Below are 25,741 nucleotides of genomic sequence, written 5' to 3'. Positions count from 1 at the left end.
AACGCTAATAGACCAGCCTACCACACCGTGCTAATTTTGACTGTTTTTTGATTCATATTAGCTGTTATATTTGCTTATATTATGGTATTTATATATACTGTGCTATTTTGGATTTGCTCGTGTTAATTGATTTGTTTGTGTTATTTGATATGGACCACGATAGTCAAACGTGGATTGAATAATATGGTCAACGTATCAGTAAAAAGCTAACATTAACGACCACAGAACATTACCCAAGGTGTCTTATCGAAATCGTTCATATGCATTTTGCCATATTTTATCGCCTGACTCTATATTTTGCGTGGCGATCTCAATATCATTACATGGTCTGATTCTGTAGTACGGTATCCCCGCTATACATAAAAATAGAACTAGAATGCGCTTCGCTCTAGTTTTGCGAGATCAACCGAAGACTTATTTTTTTATTATTTTTTTTTAATTGGATTTTATAAAATTAAAATATAGAAATAAATAAATAATAATATTACACAATTTAAGAGACATAAAAGATTTTTTTTCAAAATATAAACATAACAGTACATTTTTAATCAAATTATCCTATAAAGAACATGAGAAAATTCTTACATGTTTTTTCAGAGATTTTTTTTCAAAATATAAACATAACAGTACATTTTTAATCAAATTATCCTATAAAGAACATGAGCAAATTCTTACATGTTTTTTTTTTATATATACCTTTCGTAGATATCAATATTTTTAAGATCTACTAAGCAATTTTGGCTGTTTCTTTTATTAAATCGTAAATATATACTACTACGATATAACTATAAGTAAACAAGAGAGCTATGCTCAAATATATGGACACGTAGCGCCACCCAATGGCAATAATTTTGATGACGTCATAGCAAAAAAAAAAAGTAATAGCTTTCTGGAGAAAAATTTTATCTTTAACCACTGAAAATTTCAAAACAATTGGTCCAGTATTCGAAGAGAAAAGCGATTTTTTAATGATAATGACGAAAGAAAATAACAATAACAACAAAATATTGAAACGATCGTTATGGCCACTAAACGTGTCCAATAATAATAATAAAATAACACAGTTGTCAGATTAAACTGTGGGTCGCGACCCCGGGTGGCGCTGCGTGACGATTTTCCGGGGTCGCCTAATTTCTGTTATACATGCGCACACAAGCATGGGCGTGCCAAACTTTTCTGCTGCCCGGGGCGAGTTTCTAATAATGATGCCCCTTATCCCTAATTTAAAAAATAATTCGGTGGATAAACAGATTATAAATGTTGTTATACATGAAAATAAATAAATTACGGGTCGAGTAACATAAAAACGTTTGTTTTATTGAATAAATATATATTCAAACTAAGCAACTAACTCACATGTATAAGATCAAACTCATCAATTATAAACAAAAAGCAAATCACTTATTTCTATGTTCATTTGCTACTTTGCTGGCAACAAGTGTCTGAACGACAGCCTCTTTCACCTCGCTCGTCAGGAAATTCTTTTCCATGCTTATCAACGATGAACTTGACAGGCGTTAATTTAACATCGAAGACCTCAAATATGTTTTACCTGTTTAAAATTTGAGTAAGATCGTTCGCAACTAGCAATTGTGTAGTCGATTGTGAGTAACAAACAATATGCAATGCACAAAGTTGGAAAAACATGCCAAGCTCAACCAATGAAGCAAGAAAATCCTCAGCATTTCTTGGAAAAGCTCTGTTTCCATTTCGGAAAAGCGACGTAACAGTAGACGTTTTAGTAGTCACACAGACAGATTTTCTGGCATGGTTGTAAACATTACCTCGTTTTTGCATGGTATTTGTTAGTTTTTGTTGTGTGTTGAAAATTTCAGAACGAATCAAATAGCTCAATGATTAAGTGACACCACATTTGCACCCGTAAACTGCACTCAGAACATTTGCACTTGCATAGTTTTGCACCCACGGACATTTGCACCCATACATTTCCACCTATAGATTTTACCATCCGCATATAAATTGCATCCACGGACATTAGCACCCATGCACATTTGCGGCCGGGGACATTTGCACCTACGAAAATTTGCACCCATAGACGTTTGCACCCATGTGCATTTGCACCTACGGACATTTGCACCAACGAGCATTTACACCCATTGCCCTCTGCCCCCCTCCCCCCCGTACATGTGCACACTTGTACATTTTCACCTCACGGACATTTGCGCCCTCGTATATTTCCACCCACGTACATTTGCACCCACAGACATTTGCAATCATGTACGTTCGGGTTTGCAGTGAGCTCGTTTTCATTATAAAATATATCATTAGGATGTCCCTATTTCGACACAAATGACAATGGAACCTCTTTTCGGTGCAAAATCACATGGGTGCAAGTGTTCATAGATGCGAATATCCGTGGGTGCCAATGTTCACAAGTGCAAATGTATGTGGGTTCAATTGTATGTTGGTGCAAATGTACGCGGGTGCAAAAGTACGTGGGTGCAAATGTCCGTGGGTTCAAATGTCCGTGGGTGCAAATGTACGTGGGTGCAAATGTACGTGGGTGCAAATGTCCATGGGTGCAAATGTTCATGGGCGCAATCTGTATGGGAGTGCTAAAATATGCGGGTGCAATTGTTCATGGGCGCGAATATAATGGAACCCAATGATTATACTGTCTTCTCATATAGTTTAATTGCAGTAATCAAAAATTAGCCCAAAAATAGACAAGGCTAAACTTTTCTACCGTTACTTTTAAATAACAGGGTTGAATATTTTGAATTAAAATGATTGTTTGAAACATATAAACCCGTTTAAGGGGCCAACTCGCGAATTCACCCTTAAAATGAGAACCAAAAATGTTGCAATTGTAAAATATAGGAAGAATTTTTCTGGGGTCAATGGTCGGGGAAACATCCATTGTTGATTCACCATCACCACAGTCAGTCACACAATACTAAACACATAATGTCAGTTTTTATTTAAATAAAAACTAGGGTTGGGAATTTCAGGGAAAACACTTAAACCGTTAACCGGGTACAATTGACCGGTTAATCGCGGAGTGACGTTTCACGTAAGAATTTATAATTTTAGCTTGTTATATCCCAATGATAAAACAATTTCGCCAGATCATACTCCGGTATCGCTCAAAATTATCCACGAATCGAGTTCCACGAAACTGTTTTCATTGCATTCTATATGAATATTCGATCTCTCCAAGAAACCAAAACATCCAACGACTCGGTAAATACAATCCCAAATAAACAACAAGACTGTGAGAATTTTTAGATAAACCCAAATTTGAATCCAACTGTCACATTCACAAATGGAATAAATTACAAACATATCAGAAAGGCATTGCCAAATATACAGTAAAAAAGCAAATGTTTATTCTTACTTGGACTTCTAACATAAATTTGCAACAGTCCAACAAGACCAACAACAGACATGACCACCATGAAATACATTCATATGCTCATAACGAAATCTGTTTTAAATAATTCGCCAACAAGCGTAGCTCGTTCTTTTACGCAAATTAATATTATCTTCACACATGCAATAAGAATTGACTTAATGCTAACACAGATAGTCTCCGAACTCGTAATAGAACTAAAATAAGAAAAATCGGAATAAAATTATGGTCTAAACCTAACCTGATACACTACGGGAGTACCCAAATGTCCATGGGCGCAAAAGCGGGACACGTGAGACGAAAGGGACACGAGGCACAAGTGGCACACGCACCAGATTTGATACTTTGTACCGTAGATTTAACATGATGAAACTTCACCACGTCTATGAATTTGATATTTCGAAACTTATGCACCATTATTTTGACGACAAACTTTCAAAGGCATTCATAGGGTAATTTTCAAGCACACTACTGTCCCCTCATATTGCCCTAGATCTGCTACACTAGGTGCCTTCCATGTACCAAAATACACATTATGTAGAATGGTTTACCAAGCACCATAAGATTATATCATGGTTCTAAGATAGACCTAACAATAAAATATATATATTAGTAATTACCCTTCTTTAACCCTTTCGTTATTTTTGTTGTTTCTCAACAATAAATACATTTGTTGTGATTGGTTGGCGGACATACCCACTAACAATGCGTTTCCCAAACTATGTTGCGCGGAACACTAGTGTTCCGCGAGCGTCTTCCGAGTGTTCCGTGAAAAATATATCAAAAATACGTCTAAATGGGTCGCCACGGCGATCTAGGGATCGTGAAGTTGTCGCCCTATTGACCGTATCGCGTCACCGTCTGCCTAAAGCGGACTAACTAAGGTAGGGTAGTGGCATTTTCGTTAACCGCCTAGCTTGTTGACTGTTAAGTTCATTCACTAACTGCTACATGTAACACGAGCGTTTTGTGGCCCTCAATGATTTAAGCTTGTCTTAGCAAGTTTAAAAACAAGTAGGTTGAAAATTGAATTGCTTGAACACAAAATTTTGTACGATAACTTAATTATTGAAAACAATTAAAAAAGAACATGGCCGTGGTTGGCAGTTATAGTTCTGGAACATTGCTGGAATTGTCTGCTTTACATTGCTTTGGTAATTGTGTAATTGACTCAACAGAAAATATTTCCTAGAATATTTGTAAAACTTCTCTAAACATTTCAAGTTAATGAATTTGAGAGAAACCTTTGGCACTCCTAAAACTGTTTTGCCCATGCAAAATATAACAACTCCAGGATTTTTACAAATTGCGCAAAGCTTCAAAAGCAAGAAATAGCTTTGAATTGATGATTTATCTCCCTACCAACGACTAACATACCGCTCCCTACATAGTGCGTAGTGCAACGGTGGGAAAACTGCGGCTCACTGGAGTTTTTTGTGGCTCTTCTCACTACGATCATTTATTATCCAAATTTAAATTAAAGAAACTAGTGTAGTACTCATTTTAATTTATTAAGCGGTGGAAGAAGTTTTCATCAATAATTAAGACAAATTATGTTTTAGTATGAAAATCGTTTTGGTGTGGAGTTTTAAATTAGCCAAGCGACAAATCCTACGTCACAATGGTCAAATGTATGTTGCTGAGTTGGCGAATCTCACTTGCGATATGTCAAGTCAGGGGTAATAATACGAAGATGAAAACGGAGTTGTCAAGTCAGAATGGGAAGAAGAATACGCATGCATTCACTAGTCAAGAAAATAAACCTTTGTTCTTAATCTTTATAAGCTGCCAGAATAAAGTCAGCAATGTGGATGGGTACCATATAACGAATCACAAAAACTATGCACGAAACTACCCTCGTGAATCAGCTGTAAGGAAACACAGATTAAATGACTTTATATTAATACTGAAAAGACAGCAGAAATTTATGATATCATTTGGCAAGGAATCCGATGCATCAACTGAAGCTATATTTGTTATTTCATGGAATAATGATCGTGTTAAACACCAAAACTATGACTGTATTTTAAAAAAAAAAAAATCTCGCGAATGTTGTCGCAGTCAATAGAACCAGGCGCGCAGCCAGGATTTTCAAAAGGGGGGGGGGGCATATTTGGAAACTTGCCAACTCGTTATCGCCGTTAGAAAAATCTCAATAACTGATATAAAATCCCGAAAAGTACAATTTTATTTCGTACAATGAAAATGCATATGAAGTATATCGTTAAATCAAAAATACATACCGTATTCATCGCCGCGATTACGCCACTTGTTAAAAGAGCCGACGTTTACAACGAAAAATGTAATCAATTCGTGACGGATAAGGGCATATTTAAAATGTCTTGCTTTATTAATTTAATTGTCTTCAATTTAACCAGCGTTTGCGTCGACAAAACAAAACAATTTTTTACAATTCACAATTTTAAAATACCTCGGCCATTTGCCGACATAAAAATTTGTGGTAACTGCCCGTCGCCTATCATATATTGTTTTGATCCGCATTTTTTCTATTTTGCAAATTCGACAAATTTGAGATGTGCTTGTAACATTGACTCCGTTCAATGGCAATGCTGACACTCCGATTATTTTTAAAGATTAAACCTCCTGAAAAATTCGTAAATCTGCTGTAAATTCTCATGGAGTAAATTTATTTCAGTACAATAAAAATTGATGGATATACTTCGGATTAATTATCTTATATATCATCAGAAACAGGGAAAAAATCGCGTTTTCAACCTTGTTTGATGATAACACGAAAATTTTCTACAACAATTTTAAAGTAATGGATAAAAGGCAAATCCCACCCACAATTAACCGTGTTTCGATTTTAGTGACGGTATGTTCCTAAACGGCGACCAAACATAATGTGCGCCGTAGGTACACGAAATTTTGCGATTTTGCGACTAGAAAAGCGTTTTTAGACTGTCGCGGGACTCAACAAAACTTATATTGTTTACGGTTTTATTTTCAGTATTTTATAATGCCGCTTTTCAATCAAATTTAGATCGCGGTTTACTCCTTCTTTTGTCTTTAGAACCTCGCCACCGATGAACGTATAATAAACAAGAGAGCTATGCTCAAATATATGGACACGTAGAGTCACATAATTTTGATGACGTCATAGCGTAAAAAAAGTAATAGCCTTCTGGAGAAAATTTTTATCTTTAACCACTAAAAATTTCAAAGCAATTGGTCCAGTATTCGAAGAGAAAAGCGACTTTTTAAAAACGTGTCAAGCGGTACTGAGTTAGCAGTCAGGCAGCATCTTACCTGTACACTGTAGGCCATATACGGTAATTGATCACAGAACAGTTGTTCCCTTGCAAATTTTATGTTGTTTACACTTTAGGACAGATAATTGATCACAGAACAATTCTTCCCTTTCAAATTTTATGTTGTTCCCAGTAGACTCTCATCAAAACAAGAGAGCTATGCTCAAATATATGGACACGTAGAGTAACATAATTTTGATGACGTCATAGCGAAAAAAAAAGTAATAGCCTTCTGGAGAAAATTTTTATCTTTAACCACTAAAAATTTCAAAGCAATTGGTCCAGTATTCGAAGAGAAAAGCGACTTTTTAAAAACGTGTCAAAGAACAACAAGAACAAGAACAAGAACAACAACAACATAATATTGAAACGATCGTTATGTCCACTACGTGTCCAATAAACAAAAATATAGTAGGCTACAAGTGCTACAACGCTTGCATTACTGCACTGGTAGGACCGTGAAAGAATAAGTTACGGTAATTTCATTGTGGTAAGACACCGGTACCGGCACCAGTACCAGTATCGTACTTACGTACTGAGCTACCAGTACCGGTTAGCAGTCAGCCAGCATCTTACCTGTACACTGTAGGCCATATACGGTAATTGATCACAGAACAGTTGTTCCCTTGCAAATTTTATGTTGTTTACACTTTAGGACAGATAATTGATCACAGAACAATTCTTCCCTTTCAAATTTTATGTTGTTTCCAGTAGACTCTCATCAAAATAAACAAATATAGTAGGCTACAAGTGCTACAACGCTTGCATTACTGCACTGGTAGGACCGTGAAAGAATAAGTTACGGTAATTTCATTGTGGTAAGACACCGGTACCGGCACCAGTACCAGTATCGTACTTACGTACTGAGCTACCAGTACCGGACCTGTAGGTCTGATATTCCGTTCCGCATACGATAGGCTATAAAACTTGCATTGCAGCATTAGTAATACCGCGGAAGGAATAAGTCAATTTCACTGCGTTACGGTACCGGTATGGCAACTTACCAGTACCGACCTACAGTAGCTGTAGTACTGAGCAAGACAATCGATCGCGAAACCGCTTGAAATAAGTGTAAAACAGTGTTCCCATGAGTAAAAATAAATACCGCGAAATTTTGTATGAAATATCATATCTCATAGGATTCATATAAAATTTGAGAATAAACAAAAGTAATAGCCTTCTAGCGAAAAAATTAATCTTTAACCACTGAAAATTTCAAAGCAATTGGTCCAGTATTCGAAGAGAAAAGCGACTTTTTAAAATCGTGTCAAAGAACAACAACAACATAATATTGAAACGATCGTTATGTCCACTACGTGTCCAATAACTCACGAATTCACAATTCCGTGCAAAGTACAAAAATAAAATAATTATCATGTTTATCATGGCACAAATTTATGATTTAGAAAGAATAAAAACCGACGTAAATAACACGCTGATGAAAACATGGGCGATTTTAGCAGAAGGCAATTGCACGCTTTTCCAGTTTTCACATTTCCGTGCGGGTACAAAAATAAAATAATTATCATTGTTCCCGCGGCACAAATTTGTGATTTAAAGAGACTAAACGCCAATGTAAAGGGCGTTCACGGCATAAATAACATGCCGCGTTGATGAAACGAATGGCGATTTTAGCAGAAGGCAATTGCACCTGGCTGCGCCACTGAATAGAACAAACGCCAGTTTCGCGTCTCCCAAAATAGTTACAATGCAAATTAATTTGATGAGCTCTAATACTAATAATTTTGAAAAATGGTGCGGCTCTCACACATTTCTGACTTGCTGCATGCGGCTCTTATACCAAAAATTTTTCCCACCCCTGGCATAGTGGAATTATTAACCCCAAAAATCACCTTGGCTGTTCAAGGACTATCTAATAAAAACATTCAGGATATTGTGCTCCTAATTTAATATAAATGATCCAACAGAGCAATAACGCTAAGACACATGATCGATATTAATATTAGAAATATTGTTAATGGATTGTTCTTCATTAACTTCCATTGCTGCAGATTGGCCATTGGTGCATTCCAAAGCAGCGTCATATGTTGGCGATGAAATATTCATTTGAGGTATGAAGTATTGAACTTTCTGCTGCGGAGAACCTCTCTTAATCATCTCTGTGGCGACAGATTGTACTGTAGAATTAACCCCAGCTATGTTGATTTTTGGGCTTAATTTTCCAATATCTCCCATAGCAATAGGTACAGCTGAATTTACAAGGGCAGCTGCTCCATCCAACCCATGGAAAGGTTGTTCGCAAATAGTATTTACACAAGTAAGATTGCTTGAATTCTGGGAAGGATCTAGTTTTTTCACAGATGCAACCGATTTGGGCATTTCTTGGATAGATGTCCTCTTAGAATTAGGAGACATTGGTACAGATTTTACTTTAGGTGACTCATTAGGAGCTTGATGGGATCTTGCAGGACTTGTTTTATGACCAGATGATTTGCGTTGACGCTTAGAAACAGTTTTCTTTTTGTTTGATACACCATCTTCTGATGAAGAAGCATTCTTTTTCCTTCTTGGAGGTGAAGAAATTTCTTGTTTGATGTGGACTGAATCTGAGAAATATAAGAATGCCATTCATATTTTTGTGAAAAATGGGTTTTTAACATCGCAGTCAAAAGTAATGCTTCACTCTCATGCAGAACTAGAGAAATTTGCCAAATTGTTCAGGAAACTTACTCAGATCTCCAACAAGTTCCGTTAAATTTAACTGTTTTGCTAGTTTGGCGCCTTGTGCATTCCATAACATTGTCTGACGCTCACATACATCAGGAAATCGATTCTGAAACATAAAACTCACAAGTGAGCAAATAATTTATCTTCAATCACATAATGTTCCGTTCGTATAATCAAAATCACGCCAGAATTAGTGAATCTCTAGAAGAAAAATTTGTACCGGTAATACATATTGACAAATAAAAAAAGTAAAAGTCAGGAAGAAGATGAATATATAACTATAATCATACCATGAAGTCATTATCAGGTCTTAATCTTAGTTGCCATCCATGACCCATTCTCATTACTGCAATGTCTTCTAAAATTGCCTTCACATCATCTCCAGGCAGTTTCACAGTGTTGGTGATTTCTTTTCTGACCTGTACACAAGATAACTTTATGTATGCAAGTCATGACAATGCTACAAGCAAGAATGGCGTGCCACAAATGGCGTCGCAGTGATGGGTGCATCAGCCTAACTATGCTAGCACTGCCAGTTACAGATTCGAATTTTAGTCAATCCATAGTTCAGAACAAGCCCAATATCGCGTCAAGGATGTAATCAAATAGCAGGATCTGTCGAAGCAGTAAAGCAATAAGATGCCGATAAAAAAAACAGTAGATCAATAGAATTATTGATACAATCACTGAGCTTCATATTCACATAAAATAAAGATAATTCAAGCATGAGTTCTACTCACTAAAAACTCCTTCCTTGTGAACATGTACAAAATATAATCTCGACTTTTGCACAAACTTTCTGATGGAGTTCCTGAGATTGGGCTTAGAGTGTTAGCTGGAAACAATACCTCACTGTGAAAAAAAAAACGGCAATAAAAAAAGTATAGCTAACCAGTTGATCATTCATTCCAGACGGACGGTAGAGAGGATGACAATTGACTAGAGGTTACATGACAGTGGAAAGTCTTGCGATACCTTATCAAAGACATGCAGAGTGGTCAGCTACTCGATGTGAAGCATATTTTCAATGCTTATCTCTATGTACCAACCGCTCCAATATATATGCAATATATCTTTTAGCATGGCAAAATTCATCTTCTATTGCAAATACTTACACCCCTACCCAAATATCTATGAGTTACAAACACGAGTCAGGACGAGTGCTTGCACCTCTTAGTCAAGTTTATGTCAATGCTTTTAATATACACAGTTAATTGTATTTCACCTCTTCACAACCCAGCAACCCTTCACCAGAACAGCATATGATTGCAATGATCTGACAATGATACTGACATCTGGTGGTTCAGGTAGAAGAGATATCAGGTGATAAAAGTGAAGAATCTTGGCTGAAAAGTAAATCAGCATGTTGGCAATATAGTATGAGCATATATCGACACCTCAAAACCAAACAGTGCTAAGTCCACTTTTCCAAAAAATGACATTTTTCAATTGCTGATTTTCCTGGACTTAGCTCTACATTTTGGTCTATTTGCCTTATCTCTAGGTGCTCTAGATCTCAAGACAGCTATGGACATAACCCTGCTTTTTTAGGGCATTTGAGAACTAAACAGAGCTGTGTCTACTATAGTGGACTTAGCTCTGGATAACTGCATTGTAAGTGGGGGCTAAGTCCGTTTTTTGGACATAGCTCCTCTCAAAAAATATAATACAAAGCGCTAAGTCCATACCAGCCTCTATAATAACATAATAAAGGGGCCCTAAGTCCAATAAAATTGTTTCTGGTCCAGAAAATTGAGAGCCAAAAAGGGTTAAGTCCAAACCCCCCCCCCCCAAAAAAAAATTGGGGCGGAGCACAAATTTGTTTATACCATCTAAATATGGCCTTCATTGTAACTTTGGTGGACCATAAAAATTAGACATCCTCGATGTAAGGTATTAGAGAAATAAAAAAAAGAAACAAAAAAAAAAATGTTTTTTGCGTTTTTCTCAAAACTAGAAAAATGGACCTAGCCCAATTTGGATTTCATGCGTCGATATATCTGGTGAAATGATCAAGGTATTACCCCTTGTTGCAACCACTATGGGTATAATAGAGATTGGCATTTTAACATGAAAAAATTGGGAATCTGTAAAATCCCATTCGAAAGAATAATGAATGGGTTGAAATTTCAACATGAAAATATAACAATTTTGAATTGAAAATATAATCTGAACGAAAAGCTCTTTTTTCATAAAATTTCCTCACATATCTAACCCCAAATAATGAATATTAAAAGATAAACTAAACCATACATCATATACTAATCATACCATTCTTCATTAGAAGTTTCAGTTGATCCCCTAATGTTTCATTTTTCAACAGAGATAAAGATAGAACATTGTCAGGTATTGCACTGTTATCAACTGAATGTTCATCATATACTGGAATTAGTTTGGTGAGGTATTCATGTGGTGTTTGTACCATTTCAGAGAAAGCTGTAAAAAGAAACATACGATACCGAGTCAGGCTGTATTCAAATCTCAGCAAAATTTAGAATTTCAAATCATTCAAAACAAAATTATAAATTATACCTGTAAGAGCTGGGCTTAATTTATCGTCAGGTTGTCTAGTGTTTTGGCAAATAAGTCTCTGTCTTTCTCTTTCTGCATAACTGTCCTTTAAAAATATGCAATAAGATTTCACATTATGATAAGAGAATTTTCCTGTTATGTCAAAAAAAAATTTAAGCCCTCTCAATATTGTGATAAATTGCAATTTGGTTAAAGAAACACATGAAATGTTTTGAAGCTATATTTTTGAGTTGTATTGAACTTTGGGCAAATACACAATAACTCAAAATTGTAATCTCTCCATTATGCAAATAACAGGAAAGTTTAATTAATAAATAGAAAATTGATTTCATTGGAAACCATCCATACCACATAATGTTCAAAACACATGTGCTCAATATTTGTAACTGTCTCACCAATTTATGGTGTACTTTAACTTCTATCCATTTTTCATCTGCAATTCTTTTTTCATAAGCAGCATAAGATCGTTCTCGAGCCAATCGAACTGCTTCTGATTCAGCTCCTTTCACTCGAACGGTTACAGCCTTAGCTTCTTCTGCCTCATCTTGGGACGAATCTTCCAAGAAAATTAGATATATCCTTATCATTTAATAAAATAACATCATAAGAAATAAAAAAAATATATAAAAACTTACATGAAGTTTAATACATACATAACTAAAATAATTTTAGCAGGCTAGCAATGTTTATTTATTTAGGATAGAAGACCTAGACCTTGTTCATTAACTGCTGCATATCCGTGGGAAATGTAGACATGAAAGTCATTATTACCTGCTTCGGCTGCAGCTTTGGCCTTTGCAGCTTGTGATGCTCTATGTTCCGCTCTATCCATATATTTAAAACTTGGCTTAAGTTGCATGACATGAGATATTGGAGTCAGATGTACCTCATCTATAAAAATGTCAAGTAATTTTAGTGGTTTCTTAATCTTTTATTTGATTTCTTAATAGATATTTAAAGTAAGATAGTAGAACATGGCTGTAACTTTCACCAAGAAAGACTAGGTTTACCATGTTGAACAATAGCAGATACATATCGTTTTCCTCTCGCTGGCACGCAGCTTGATTGTAACGTCTGTCTGTCCATAACATTTGTATCGAATGTGGTTGATGCTTGTATTGTTCCGACATTTCCATCAACATTCAATGCAATCTGCTCTCCTTTGCTTTGGTCATAGTTTGGACTGCTGATGTCAAGTGATACATCCATTTCAATCTGGATAATGGAAAAAACAAAGTGAGATATGGTGCTCACAACAATTAGTAAAAAGGAACGTGTCTCCTTATGTGACAGTTTTGAAATTTTTTTTAGATGTTCTATTGCAGCTAACTAAGGCATACAAAGATATCTATCAACATTTCTCCATTAACAAGTTTGACTTTGCACATCAGCAAGCTTAACATGAAATTACACCCAGTTAATAATTTTAACAGAATAACCTGACTGGTTATTAACCAAAGTTAGCATAAATTTTTGATAAAAGACCTGCCAACGATAAGGAAAATTAAACAGTGAATTTACTTTATTATTTTGTGGTTTGATTTTGGCCGTATCTCGATCCTGAGACCCATATTTTCGTTTTACACTTTGCACTGGATATTGCAGCAAGTAAAGGCGTCCAGACAAGCTTTTGGACAAATAGACATCAAACTGAAACAATAAATTTAGATTCATTATTAGGGTCCATTGTATATACAGATTGATCCTATGGTCCAATATAGTTCATTTCCAAAAGAAATGAAAGTACAGAAAAATCAACAAGAACTTAGATTTGAATTACAATAATATGTCGAGTAACATAGTGCATAATTTTGCAAAATTTCATCAAGCCTATGCATAGAAAATTAGAATGATAGATATTTCGACAGTTGACTAACTTGAGCCAAATATATTGGTGACAGAATGAATGAAATATCCATCCATTAACTGCATTAAGCGCTTCCTGCATGAAATTTTAATTATATCACCAAGAGTAAGACCTACCTCTTTCACAACTTCATCTTCTGTGGTGGTTTCCATTATCCTGTCATCTGACGATTAATCTTAAACTCTAACCACAAAACCAAGATTAAGATTGTTTGCCCTTATATCAGTATATTGTTACACAATTCAGCAGTTACAGAGTTTTGGAAGGTCTGTCAGTATGTGACAAAAAATGCATGAAATAAGATATTGAAAGCAATATTTAAAATCTGAAAATCCAAACGTACGGTAACGTCGCCGTGCTTTTGAGCGGCCTTGAGCATGGACTACCCGTACTGGGCACAGATACAAAATGAGGTCTGCATCATGTGTAGGGCTGCTACTTTTGTCTGACTAAAAACATTTAGATTGACCTCGAAAAACATCTAGATTGAAAAATAAAACATCTAGAAAATACATCTAGATGAAGTCATTAAATTTGATGAAAATCGACGAAACAAGAGCATACAAAGTTTGGGGCTCCCGAAGTATGCGAACCAAGATGGCGGACATCGGAATGTAATATGTGTACTAGGTTAGGGTTAGGCCATAATTTTAGGTATAAATACTACGGGAGGCTCTTGGCTAGTCTTCGAACTGATAATTTAATAGGACTAAAATAAGGAAAATTGGAAAAAAATTATCGCCTAACCCTAACCTGTTACGTTCTGATGTCCGCCATCTTGGTTCGCATACTTCGGGAGCACCCAAAGTTTAATATATTACATAGGATTAGATGTGGGAGAAGCTAACATCTGTTGATATTGTCACTTCAGAGGGGTTTTTATGAGTTTTTGCTGTACATATTTTTTTGACAACCAAATCAGCAACTTATAAGAAATGCAACATTCAGTAAATCTGTCTTTACAGCTTTATGCTCTTTCTCAGTTTATTTTTGTATGGTTCATAGCACTTTAAAGTAAAGAAAGGCAAATTCAATAGCATTTAAATAACTTTAGGCTATCATTTTAAAATTCTGAAGTGAGCAACTTGAACTACCGAATTATTCTCACCACCTGGCAACAATACAAATATACAATACTAAACATTGATTCATCGGACCAACGTCCACCTTTCTATTAAATTATGTAACTGAAACGTCACATGTTCTAAACATGTTTAATTCGTTATTCGAATAATTTAATTACATATGGTACCGTACCCGTACCGGTAGACGAATACAATTTAATGATAGTCTACATCAATATATTTAACTTACTTCTAAGTCTGTAATTAATGAAATAATATTCATTCACATATTACTGCAGTACCGGTACTGTATTACAGTACGGTACCGTATTAGTCTATACACATCGTTTTATTTATTTCTCACTGGATAATATTCGGAACGTCGAAAAAAAACATCTAGACGCCAAATTTTACATCTAGATCTTGATATAAAACATAGAGTGGCAGCCCTGAATTCACAAGATCACGTGGAAACACCGCCAACAGTCGGACAGCACGGTAACATCTGAACATGTGTGTCAGTGTGTTGACAAGAAAAAAGCGAAAACAGTCATATCAGATCGCCGACAAAGGGTTGATTATCGAGAATGTGTTGCGAAAATACTGGCAGCGGTGGGATTCGAACCCACGCCATCGAAATGACTGGTGCCTTAAACCAGCGCCTTAGACCGCTCGGCCACGCTACCAAACCGCTCTCCCCAACGTTGAGAAGACAGTTCGTCATTCCGCCTATCGCCTCTTGGAGGGAGGGGGGGAATTAGTCTGGCGTATCAAAATTTCGCTTTTGTTGTTTCCTGAACTTTGAGGTCAAATCGTGTTTCGAGAGCAAGCTAACATACAACCATGGTTAACTGAATAGATACAACGATGTTCCGACCGTCGTCGGGTGCGGCCGTGGATACTTGAAAACACTAGAGCAGGGTGGTCCAAGGTTGCCGGCTCCGCGGGCCACAAAATTATTTTTGCATTGTTTGCGGGCCACAATAGTGCATAAAAAATAGGTAAACAGTGCAATGCAAAACAAACCCTTTTATTGTGCAAACACTTAGTTATTAGACATATAGCCATCCCAGGCTAATAGAATCTGCGTTCGATTTTTAGTTTTCTATGATGCATATATTGTTAGCATATATTCCCGACCAAAAAGATGGAAAGCTAGACAATAATTTAGACTGCCAAGCACATTATTCAACTTCGCTAGTTGCCTCAGCTGGCCATAACACTAGTCAATTCAGTGACATTAGTGATGTAACCGTAAATATATACTATGTAACAACATATCAAAAAAATTTTCTGATTAATTTTATTACGAAACAACACGGAGTGCGATTTTTTCATTACTCTTCGAATGCGACGCGGGCCACAGATAATGAAGCCGCGGCTAATATGTGGCCCGCGGGCCTGGGTTTAAACCACCCTGGACTAGAGAATGCTACGCACTGTGTGTTTCGTTATCTACAGTTGGATTTGTATCGCGTAATATCAACATGATCAAAGCCCAACCACCGGAATTAAAGAAGTTTATTGATAAAAGATTGGATTTGAGGTTAAATTGTGGACGATCTGTTAGAGGTGTTTTGCGAGCTTTCGATCCTTTTATGAATCTAGTTGTGGATGATGGAACAGAGCGCAGATTGTTGTTATACATGTACACGTCTCACATTTTAAAATTGAATTAGAAGGTATTGCCCGATTTTACATCGTGTTTTTGTTTTATTAAAATCTTTTGACTGTTTTTGGTGGACGGGCACGTACTTGTACGGTTTTACCTTTTTTATTAAGTTATGCCCGTTCTCCAGATCCTCTGCATTTTGTTTGTCCGTTTGTTGTTTTCTTTCAGAGTGACCGAAATAAAACTGATGTGTCCATATATTTGAGCATAGCTTTCTTGTTTCTGTAACGGTGACCAACCAGAAAAAAGTCAACGATGCATAACAATTGAAATTTTTAATCAATCATTTTATTTCGGTACTGACATAAACAACACAAAAAACATAATAGACAAATGTACGATGGTAATGGGAATATATGTTGTAGTGATAATTAATGTAATGAATATTGTTGTAGCACATATTTAAAAATAATGCAGAGATAGAATAAAGTTAAAAACGTACAAGTAGACTACGTGCCCACCTACCAACAGAAAAATACACAAAATAGTGAAAAACATGTGATTAAGATAAGCAGTCGTATCGCCTCCCTCAGAATAAATATTACCTAAACTAGCTAGTACGTATAAGCGACACGTTGTTGTATATTTTAGTGAAAATAATGAGTATGTAAATCAGTTTGTAAGTGTCAACTCTTCGTGTCAAAACGATGAGAACAAAAAGTGTCAAAACGTTTGCAAAATAGGCATCCAAAATTTTGCTATAGTAAAGTTATGTTAATCGTTGAGTATAGGAAAGATTATTCTGGGATCAAGCGTCGGGGAAACAACCATATACATGCGGGCAAATGGACGTTTCCCCGGCCCTTGAAAATACTTTTATCATCGCAAAATTTTTAAATATGATTTTGAGAGCGTTTTAGAGAGTTTGCGCTCTCAAACTGGTTCACATGTTTAAAACTATCATTTTAGTTCAAAACAATAAACAAGACCGGTATCTGAGCGGAAGAAGTGTCTGAACAGTGGGATAAATTCCCACGTCATTGTGAACTTATTGATGATTTGTTATTGTTGTGTAAATAAACAAGAAAATCGATGCTCGGATATACATTCATTTCAAAAGCCCCGAAGTTTTATTTTATCTAACTACTTTTCGGTCGTATATTTAGGCACTTATGTTAAATCATCAGTTGTAATTATTTACGGTTAAATCGTAAATATGGTTAAATAAATAAATGAGGTATCGACACGCCTCAACGACCTTTGGTTGCGCAATACCAGAACCGATTTCTGGTTCACATTCTAGTGAGAAAGGAGGCGAGAACACTTCATCGCGGTACAATAATATCATCAATAACACTGGGGTACAATGGAGCATGATTCTGTCGCAAAGGTAAATTTCATTACGGTATTACCTATTATGTTATTGAAATTCCTCATTTCAGGGAGATGAATACAGAACAAAATTTTATTTCATTCAGATGGGCTATTTGTGCATTAAAAGACTAATAACTCTGCGCAGGTTAGAATTATGTAAGGAAAAATTAATTGCAGAAGATTCCTGAAATCCTTGTTGTCATAGAGTGGTTACTGTATCGCTTCCTCATCATCATTTCTCTCTCTTCTGCCTTTAGGTTAAAAATCATATTCTGCTCTTATTTCAGCTCGAGTTTGTTGTCTCAATGACTTGTAACACTTGCGTGGAAAAGGTAGAGAAAGTGCTTTCTGGAAACTCCAAAATAATCGGATCCAAGATAAACCTCAACATCCAGCAGGTTGGCTAATTATAGCAAGGAGAATATAAATAACTATAAGTTTGAATCAACACAACCTTATAAAGACTTACTGTGTAAATAACCAGATATGGGGCATGTTGCAGTCTTCAGCTTCATTACTGTAATTTCCCTAGTCATATTCTTCACGAAATTTCTATGGGCTTCCGCATTTCAAATATTCTATTAAAACTAAGACAGTGTTACAGTCACTATTGAATTTGGACTGAAAGTTATCTTGGATTCAGTTTTCAAGTTGTAATAATTCAAGTTTATGTTTCAACATTCCCTATTTCATGAGCATTGTCCATGTTTAAAAATTGATAGTAGCCTACAATAATTACAAAATGAATTTTAAACTATTTTATTCAAACAACAATCTCCTTTCACAAACAGTAGTGCTGATAAAAAGACACATTTTTGTGACTATATTTATTCACTAGGTAGTTGTTGACACAGCACTGCCTTTCGAAGATGTACAAAAATTGATTGAGAGCACAGGAATGCAAGCTGAATTGGTAGGAATAGGATCTTCTATGGGAAAAGGTTATACATGTATATTTTCTATTACACAAGATCATTGGATGCTGTTTACAACTATTGGGAAAAAGCAGTCGATAGATTCAGGATCATTGATTTACTCATGTAACACATGCTTCAACTTTTTATCTATTGTTATAATTGAATGATTTAACCTACTTAGATTTAGAACCCTTGGGAGCTGCGGTGGCAGAAATTCGTGGAAATTCTGTCAAAGGAATTGTAAGGCTCGCACAACTGACAAATAACCTTTGTTTAATTGATGGAATTGTTGATGGTCTCTCTCCAGGTTACCATGGACTTAATGTTCACACTTATGGAGACTTGTCTAACGGATGCGAGGGGTAATATGTTATATCATTAGGAATGATGCATACTATTTGAATTTGATAAGTAAATTTTATATCCATGTTGTCAACGTCACAGGGTATAAATATCAGGTTATGGCCCTGACCAACCCTTTTTCCACTGCGCACATTGTTATGAACAAATCGAAAATTTGTAAGGCTGCGCACATTGTTATGAACAAATCGAAAATTTGTAAGGCTTTGTAATGGCACAAGTAATGGCTATGTCAAACCCTATTGTGTTAACAACTGCTTAAAAATGAGCTTTAAAGTTGTTTTATCACTAGTTAGCGAATAACATAATACCTAATTGAGTAAGAATGAAACTAAGTATAATTCCACATGTTACTGTGTTTTCAACAGGTGTGGTGAACATTATAATCCTGATAACAAGCGTCACGGAGATCGTCTCGCTAAAGAGAGGGTAAGTTTTTATCACTTTCCATAGTTTCTAATGTGTCATTTAATGTTGTTTGGCCTTTCAGCATGTCGGTGACCTGGGAAATATAAAAGCTAACGATGGTGGACGAGCGAAGTTCAGGTTTACGGATAAATTTCTCAAGGTATCTTCCTACTTTATTTCAATTCACACAGCAAACATTTGTAAGAGAACATATCCTTCATTTTAGGTACATGATATTATTGGAAGATCAATTGTTATCCATGAAAATCAGGATGATTTTGTATCGATTGATGGAAATTCTGGTAAAGGGTACGAATTAATGTATTTTTTTTATCTGGCTTCAACTCAGTACTTACCGCTTGACCTAATTATATTTACAGCGTAGCATGTGCAATAATAGCAAGGTCATCAGGGCTGTTCCAGAATTCCAAACGATTTTGCACGTGTGATGGTATCTCAATATGGGATGAAAGACATGTTCCTAATGTTGGTAAGGTGCGTACTGAATTCTCGCAGCCTTGAGATGAAGAAGTAAGGCTCCATCTGGCAAATGAAATATTTCCATCCTGCTGGGTCTTGTCTAATCACTACCACTGCAAGATCATCATTCTTCAAATGGAATCAGTTCATTTTACTGGATTATTATTACATCATACATAGGGTCCTGGATCCGAAGACATTCCAAATTTCTTTTTCAAGGGAATTACTCTATGCTTAGAATTTCAATACTCGACACTGGGCAGAATTTTGCAACAAAAGGTTCACAAGCTAGCTAAATCTTTCCTTTATCAGAGATTTCCAGAGAGAGATATATGTTTTGTATTATAACTGCTAAGCCCAAACTAGCAACTTGATAATTTCTTGGACTCCTTCAATGGATGGTTGATTTAATGATAAACAGATCTTTTCAATATTTTTTTAACTTTATGAATTTCACCACATAATGCACAAACCAATTATTTCCTAAATAAAATGTTATTTAAGTTGGGATTTATGTAAAATATGCCTGCATGCTAATTATTAGCTTAAAAGGGAATATGCGCCAATCAGTAGTATTTTGCTGTCCAATACTGGGATCAGCAAAACATTACCAAGAATATGCAAAGACACATGCTTCCCAAGGTTTAGGAATACCAATCACTGATTACTAAGTACCGTAGTTTTATTTCTTGAGGGACTCGTCAACTTTCTGACGCTTTTCTGGAATATCTTCCTCTGTGAATACAAGTTCAGAGAACGATTTTATTGTTGTAAATCTTTCCAGATCATCTTTTAAGATGGGGTAGTTTCCTGGACGTAGCACAATACAAGCATTCATTTCAGCTGTTGTTGCTGCCTCTGCTTCAGCAAGGACATCTGTCAAGAATATAATATTTTCTGGGTTCTCGCCTATTGAATCTGATATCTTAATGTAACTCGACGCTTCTTTCTTCGCGCCAACATTTGTGTCAAAATATCCACTAAATAGTGGGCAAAGGTCACCCCTATTGCTATGTCCAAAAAGTAGTTTTTGTGCCTTTATACTTCCAGAAGAATAAACAAAAAGCGATTTTCCGTCAGTCTTTAGGGATTTCAAAGTACTCGGCACATCCTCATAAACATCACCCTTGATAAGTCCATCTGCGTAAGCAGACTGCCACATGTGGCCTTGCAACTGTTTCAAGGCTGTCGACTTTCTGTCTTTAGACATTTGCCACAAAATGTTTTTCACCACAGATTCTTGAGCACCTTTTTCATCATGTGATGGTATTAAAGGTACATCTTCAATTTCCGATTGTCTATCAGACTCTGCCAAAGCTCTTAGAGCTTCATAATCATCTAAGAGTTCTTTTTCATTCCAGTTTTTGGTCAAGTATGTCTTTATGTTTTCTTTGATGTATGGGAACAGGACTTCAGTGACAAATGTTATTGGTGTAGTGGTTCCTTCAATGTCCACAACAATTGCTTTAATATCAGTTTCAACAAACTCTTGCAATGATTTTCCTTTTGTGCTCAACTTCATTATTGCATAAAATTCTGTAATGGAACCAAAAGAAAAGGAAGTTTGACTGTTAGAGATTTCTGCAAACTATTGTGTGGTATTTCAGTTTCAAGCTACAAAATCGATTATTAATGTTAGCAGGGATAAAAATTGAATTAACAAATTTAGCAGAAAATGTAACAACCATTTCAAATTGTGTTACAGTCCTAAATGTTATAATTGCATAGCTCTGGTTAAACTGTTCCTGTGAGCAGTAGGAACCTAAGCATTTCGTCCTTAATGTGTCTAAATAGCGTGGCTGTTAAAAATGATGCGTCTTGTCATTGTATTTTCATCATCAGTGTTTTGAAACCAGTTATATTTTGCCAAATCGATGTTATGATTGCTCCTTTCAGCATTTATATTTATGCTAAGAAATTTGTCTTTATTAATTTTCAACCTCTAATTACATTAGAAATTCCAGTCATTTAGTTTTTGGCATGGCAACAATCTGCTTAGATGCCAATGGACTTGAAAACGCTTTCCTTTCAATTATATGGGTAACCAGGATAACTACCGGTATGTACATCATATCCTATCTTCATCAGCACAACATACGTTACCACATCGGTCAGCCAGTTACAGTTGAAGTGTAGGACTGTAGGTTACATTCAGTCATCAAGTAACACTATTCATTATTATAAACCTTATGTGTGTTAATTCTAATTGATTTATTGTACCTAATGTTCTTTATCATATATTCCATTAGTTCTCAATGCCCAACACTTCACCCCACATGGCTATACGCCTATACCTACCGACCGACGCCCCCTCAAATATTCCCCAAACTGTTATTGCCATCAATGTAGCTGAAGTGGGGAATACCCTGACAATTTTATGGTCTGGTGGCTCATCATCATTTTATTTCGGTATTCTGACAAAAAAGAGAACAACACAAAAAATAAACAGAAAAACAAGATGCAGAAATACCTGGAAAGCAAGAATAACTCGCAAAATGAAGTTGAAAAAAAACAAAAAAACAAATGTTTTTTTTGAGGGAGGGGTTAGCATTTATATCACCTGGTGTCACAATTAGTTCTGTAAATGAATCTGACGTCATAATTTCTTTTCTTTCCATCTTTGTGCGGTGACTAAGTAATTAGCTATAGAAGTAAGATCGGGCCCAAAAATTCCGCCCCGACCCAGGCCCGTGGGTATTAAACCCGACCCGAGCCCGTCTAATTAACTGGATTTGCAACCCAAGCCTGAAATTTCATATTTAATTTAGGCGTTCATTGAATAGTCATTGCAAGAGTTTTGTACAGTATGTGTCATGTTGATGAGGTAACTTCTGTTTTTTGCAGACCATGATCTTTCGTGGTCAAAACGCCTCATTTAAAAAAAAAGTCAGCGATTGAGAAGCCAGATCCGATTCGAACGTAATGATTGACATTTCCGGCCCGAATTTTGGGTCGGGCTTCAGATCTTAGCTCCAATTAGCAATGCCTATCCCTACAGCCGATATACATAGAATAGAATATTATGGCGTATTATTTCGTAAAACTAACAAAAATAATTATATAGCAATGTTGAAATTACGTGGCAAAATTAAACATAATTCCAAGATAAAAAGAACACAAAATGAGTACAAAGCAAAGGCATGTGTAATTAAAAATACTAAAACAACAGCCAGTTCAATATTCCTCATATTCACGAAAGTATATCAGTATTCTAATTGGTTAGGAGGATATCAAACTTCATGAAAGTTAAAACCATAACTCAATATTAATATTATCATCTCTCCTCATGCGTGGCACCCGTATTTCTACAATCGTTACTACTGCACAAACTGGAGCAGGCAAAAACAGACTTCACACAAAGGCATTTGCTGCTCATGCAATTCAATTTGGCACGGTTGTATTCAAAAGGGTGTGTCTATATACAAGAATATATATATATAAAATCTTATACAAGAACTTGTGATTTACATAATATGTTAATACGCATGCAGATTTTGGTGTATATTCATAAACAGTGCATTGATAGGTATCTTTTTGAAGATGAATAGTGAATATAAGTAATAAACATCAAAAGTGTTGTTAAATAAAGTAACTGAAAGATTTGGGCATTAAAAACGGTCTTGACAATGGAGAAGGGTACGAACTAAGCTATCCTGGGAACCAAATGAACATCTATTATGCCTGAGGGCGTATTATAAATTTAAGGTGAAAATTCTCCTACTGAACCTATTTGACGGTAGCGTCAGTTTCATAATGCACAAATAAGAAATCATTTTTAGCAGATAAGTTGAAACTGAAGACATGGCAGAAATAAGTGATCCTATTAAGGAGTGTTAGATGTAGATGCATATTACCTGAAAGTATTGTGGGACTGAGTTCCCGAACGGCTACTTACATTCTTTTCCACTTTGCGCAGGCCCCCAATTGCTAGATGATGGAAATGATAAGCCCAGTGATGAGAGCAGCGACAGTATGTCGGGTAATTAGCCAGTTATTTCAGATGCTTGGACTTGATGATGGAAGAAGCTGTAACCGACCCGCAGTTACGTGAACCACCCTACGGCGGCGAAGAGTCCAGCAATCCTCTCGCACATGGTTATCTCCCACGGATTTCGGAACTGCCTACCCACGCAGAATAACATTCCTAACGCTTAGCATGTTGCACCACACTGAACCTGAACTATGATCGTGTGAAGCGATTGCATATTTATGAATCCCCTTCTTAGTTGACCCGAAAGCTTTTCATTCATGAAATTTTTCCCAGCTTCCATCAACATTTTTTCGCAAGTTTAACAGCCAAGTGGATAGCAAGATTCATTATACACCCAAGATTTGTCTTTTTCTAAGTTACACTTTACTTTTACGCATGAACCTCAAAAATTCTCTGCAATTCCATCAACTCCACATTTTATCCAAACTTTGGCTACCATTTTGTTGTGATTTTTATTATACGCGCTAAGCGTTTAAAATTTTAAAAGTTTTTTCAGGGGTCAAGGGTCGGTGCAACTTCGATTCCTGAAATCTGCACCCACACTAGTGTTAACCATGGTTGAGCATTGAGGGTGTTGAGCACAAACAGAATTCGGGTCCAGGACTCCGAAAAACAGGATTCCGGGCCTGGTTTTCAACAAACAGGATCGGATCGGGAGTAGTCTATATAACGACTCCATAATCAGCAAAAAGGCGATAAGATGTTTGATAAAAACAAATTATTAAAAACTGATTATGAAATCCAGAAATCAGGAGAGTAAACAAATCCGTGGACAAGTTTTAAAACGTACAGAATATAAGACTGTAAGATGGATTGCCAAAAAGAAGTGGTACGTGTTCACTCACCTAAGAAAAAAAAAATAAAATCATTCACACACGCACACAACCATAGGGCATTAATAAAATTAGAAACGAGAATATCGGTCAGAGACCCATGATTTATCAATAGTAAGTTAGGCGATCCCCCAAAACAGCGCTCTTTCTCCATAGTGCCACCTTGTGTCCCATCACTAATTAATTAATAACTCGCTAATTATACGACATAACTCATTCAAAATCTATAGGCTTCTGATCCGAGATATGATGAATGCATATGCAAAATTCGGAGCGGATTCATTCTCTTTTTCGTGAGATATCGCTTGTGTCTATCAGACAAATACCCATCAACATACTTTCCGATCTTAAGATCGATAAGTAAAAAGAAAGAAGCTTTAGATAAATTATATGGTAACCAAAAAAAAATAAATAAACACATAAAAAACAAATTAGAATAAAAGATGAAATGTAAAAAATAATAAGGATTGTTTGCCACACCATTTTTATAATTTTATAAAAATATCCAAACAAGAGTGAACAGTATTTAATATAAGGACAAAAAAATGATTTCGCTAAGCTGATTATAATTGGAGTCAAGTGCCAAGTTGCCCAACCAAAGTTGAGTGCATGAAGAGGTAGGCTAAACCTTTTCATTAGCCAAAAACATGCCAAAATATTGCCAAATTGTAGTCCAGATTACATCAATTATTAAATACAGAAATACTACTAATAATGTGGGAATATTTTCGGTTGCCCGGAGTCAATCAGGAGTCCCAACTAAATCTATATTATACCCGATGGAAGTACCGTACATACATGCATAGTTTAAACGTACTTAAATTACAGAATTATCTGTACATAAATATTGAAACATAATCGTGCCTCGTTAGGCTGATGCCATTGATGAATCCTTGTTTACAACTGCTGTACAAGCCTGAACCAGATGTTCTGTAATTTCTAACAGAGTTCAGGAGTTGGTTATTCATTT

The 25,741-nt window shown here is 35.9% G+C and overlaps 3 protein-coding genes and 1 non-coding gene across 7 annotated transcripts; 1 reads left to right on the top strand and 3 right to left on the bottom strand.

Moving 5' to 3' along the window:
• Window positions 1–8,537: 8,537 nt before the first annotated feature.
• LOC120347305 (DNA-directed RNA polymerase III subunit RPC5-like) lies at window positions 8,538–14,369 on the bottom strand. The gene is made up of 12 exons (XM_039417218.2): window positions 13,849–14,369; window positions 13,387–13,515; window positions 12,876–13,080; window positions 12,637–12,756; window positions 12,261–12,421; window positions 11,866–11,950; window positions 11,605–11,769; window positions 10,559–10,679; window positions 10,074–10,185; window positions 9,624–9,752; window positions 9,337–9,439; window positions 8,538–9,212 (listed from the first exon to the last, which is right to left on the bottom strand). The coding sequence occupies exons 1-12, from the start codon at window positions 13,882–13,884 to the stop codon at window positions 8,584–8,586; spliced, it is 1,995 nt and encodes a 664-aa protein (XP_039273152.2). The 5' UTR covers window positions 13,885–14,369; the 3' UTR covers window positions 8,538–8,583.
• Window positions 14,370–15,400: 1,031 nt separating this feature from the next.
• Trnal-aag (transfer RNA leucine (anticodon AAG)) lies at window positions 15,401–15,482 on the bottom strand. Its single transcript has one exon. It is a non-coding gene; the product is annotated as a tRNA-Leu (tRNA).
• Window positions 15,483–17,628: 2,146 nt separating this feature from the next.
• Window positions 17,629–20,457, top strand: LOC120347734 (copper chaperone for superoxide dismutase-like). 3 transcript variants are annotated; one of them, XM_039417804.2, is made up of 8 exons: window positions 17,629–17,798; window positions 18,070–18,180; window positions 18,621–18,723; window positions 18,887–19,061; window positions 19,428–19,488; window positions 19,550–19,627; window positions 19,694–19,776; window positions 19,848–20,457. In XM_039417804.2, exons 1-8 carry the CDS (start codon window positions 17,775–17,777, stop codon window positions 19,987–19,989), a joined length of 777 nt encoding a protein of 258 aa, XP_039273738.2. In that variant the 5' UTR covers window positions 17,629–17,774; the 3' UTR covers window positions 19,990–20,457. The 3 variants fall into 3 exon arrangements, with proteins under 3 accessions (XP_039273738.2, XP_039273740.2, XP_039273736.2); XM_039417806.2 differs by having other exon boundaries at window positions 17,633–17,798; window positions 18,881–19,061; window positions 19,694–19,769; window positions 19,848–19,987; XM_039417802.2 differs by having other exon boundaries at window positions 17,638–17,798; window positions 18,881–19,061.
• On the bottom strand, window positions 20,424–22,737 carry LOC120347733 (enolase-phosphatase E1-like). 2 transcript variants are annotated; one of them, XM_039417798.2, is made up of 2 exons: window positions 22,508–22,737; window positions 20,424–21,483 (listed from the first exon to the last, which is right to left on the bottom strand). In XM_039417798.2, the coding sequence occupies exons 1-2, from the start codon at window positions 22,563–22,565 to the stop codon at window positions 20,630–20,632; spliced, it is 912 nt and encodes a 303-aa protein (XP_039273732.2). In that variant the 5' UTR covers window positions 22,566–22,737; the 3' UTR covers window positions 20,424–20,629. The 2 variants fall into 2 exon arrangements, with proteins under 2 accessions (XP_039273732.2, XP_039273734.2); XM_039417800.2 differs by lacking the exon at window positions 22,508–22,737 and adding an exon at window positions 22,168–22,257.
• Between the last annotated feature and the right edge of the window lie 3,004 nt (window positions 22,738–25,741).

Source organism: Styela clava, chromosome 11 (assembly GCF_964204865.1).
Source record: "Styela clava chromosome 11, kaStyClav1.hap1.2, whole genome shotgun sequence".
NCBI lineage: Eukaryota > Metazoa > Chordata > Ascidiacea > Stolidobranchia > Styelidae > Styela > Styela clava.
Note: the sequence above shows the minus strand (reverse complement) of the source record. Positions and strands in the feature narration are given on the sequence as shown.

What these genes read in the sequence shown, in the direction of transcription:
- LOC120347734 (XM_039417802.2), top strand. Translation starts at nt 17,775, where the DNA reads ATGGAGCATGATTCTGTCGCAAAG. An exon ending in TTGTCTAACGGATGCGAGGG is followed by an intron (nt 19,062 to 19,427) that starts GTAATATGTTAT and finishes TGTTTTCAACAG; the next exon opens with GTGTGGTGAACATTATAATC. An exon ending in ATCGTCTCGCTAAAGAGAGG is followed by an intron (nt 19,489 to 19,549) that starts GTAAGTTTTTAT and finishes TTGGCCTTTCAG; the next exon opens with CATGTCGGTGACCTGGGAAA.
- LOC120347305 (XM_039417218.2), bottom strand. Translation starts at nt 13,884, where the DNA reads ATGGAAACCACCACAGAAGATGAAGTTGTGAAAGAG. An exon ending in AAGATGAAGTTGTGAAAGAG is followed by an intron (nt 13,516 to 13,848) that starts GTAGGTCTTACT and finishes TTATTGTTTCAG; the next exon opens with TTTGATGTCTATTTGTCCAA. An exon ending in ATCTGCTATTGTTCAACATG is followed by an intron (nt 12,757 to 12,875) that starts GTAAACCTAGTC and finishes ACATTTTTATAG; the next exon opens with ATGAGGTACATCTGACTCCA.
- LOC120347733 (XM_039417798.2), bottom strand. Translation starts at nt 22,565, where the DNA reads ATGGAAAGAAAAGAAATTATGACGTCAGATTCATTTACAGAACTAATT. An exon ending in AGAACTAATTGTGACACCAG is followed by an intron (nt 21,484 to 22,507) that starts GTGATATAAATG and finishes GTTCCATTACAG; the next exon opens with AATTTTATGCAATAATGAAG.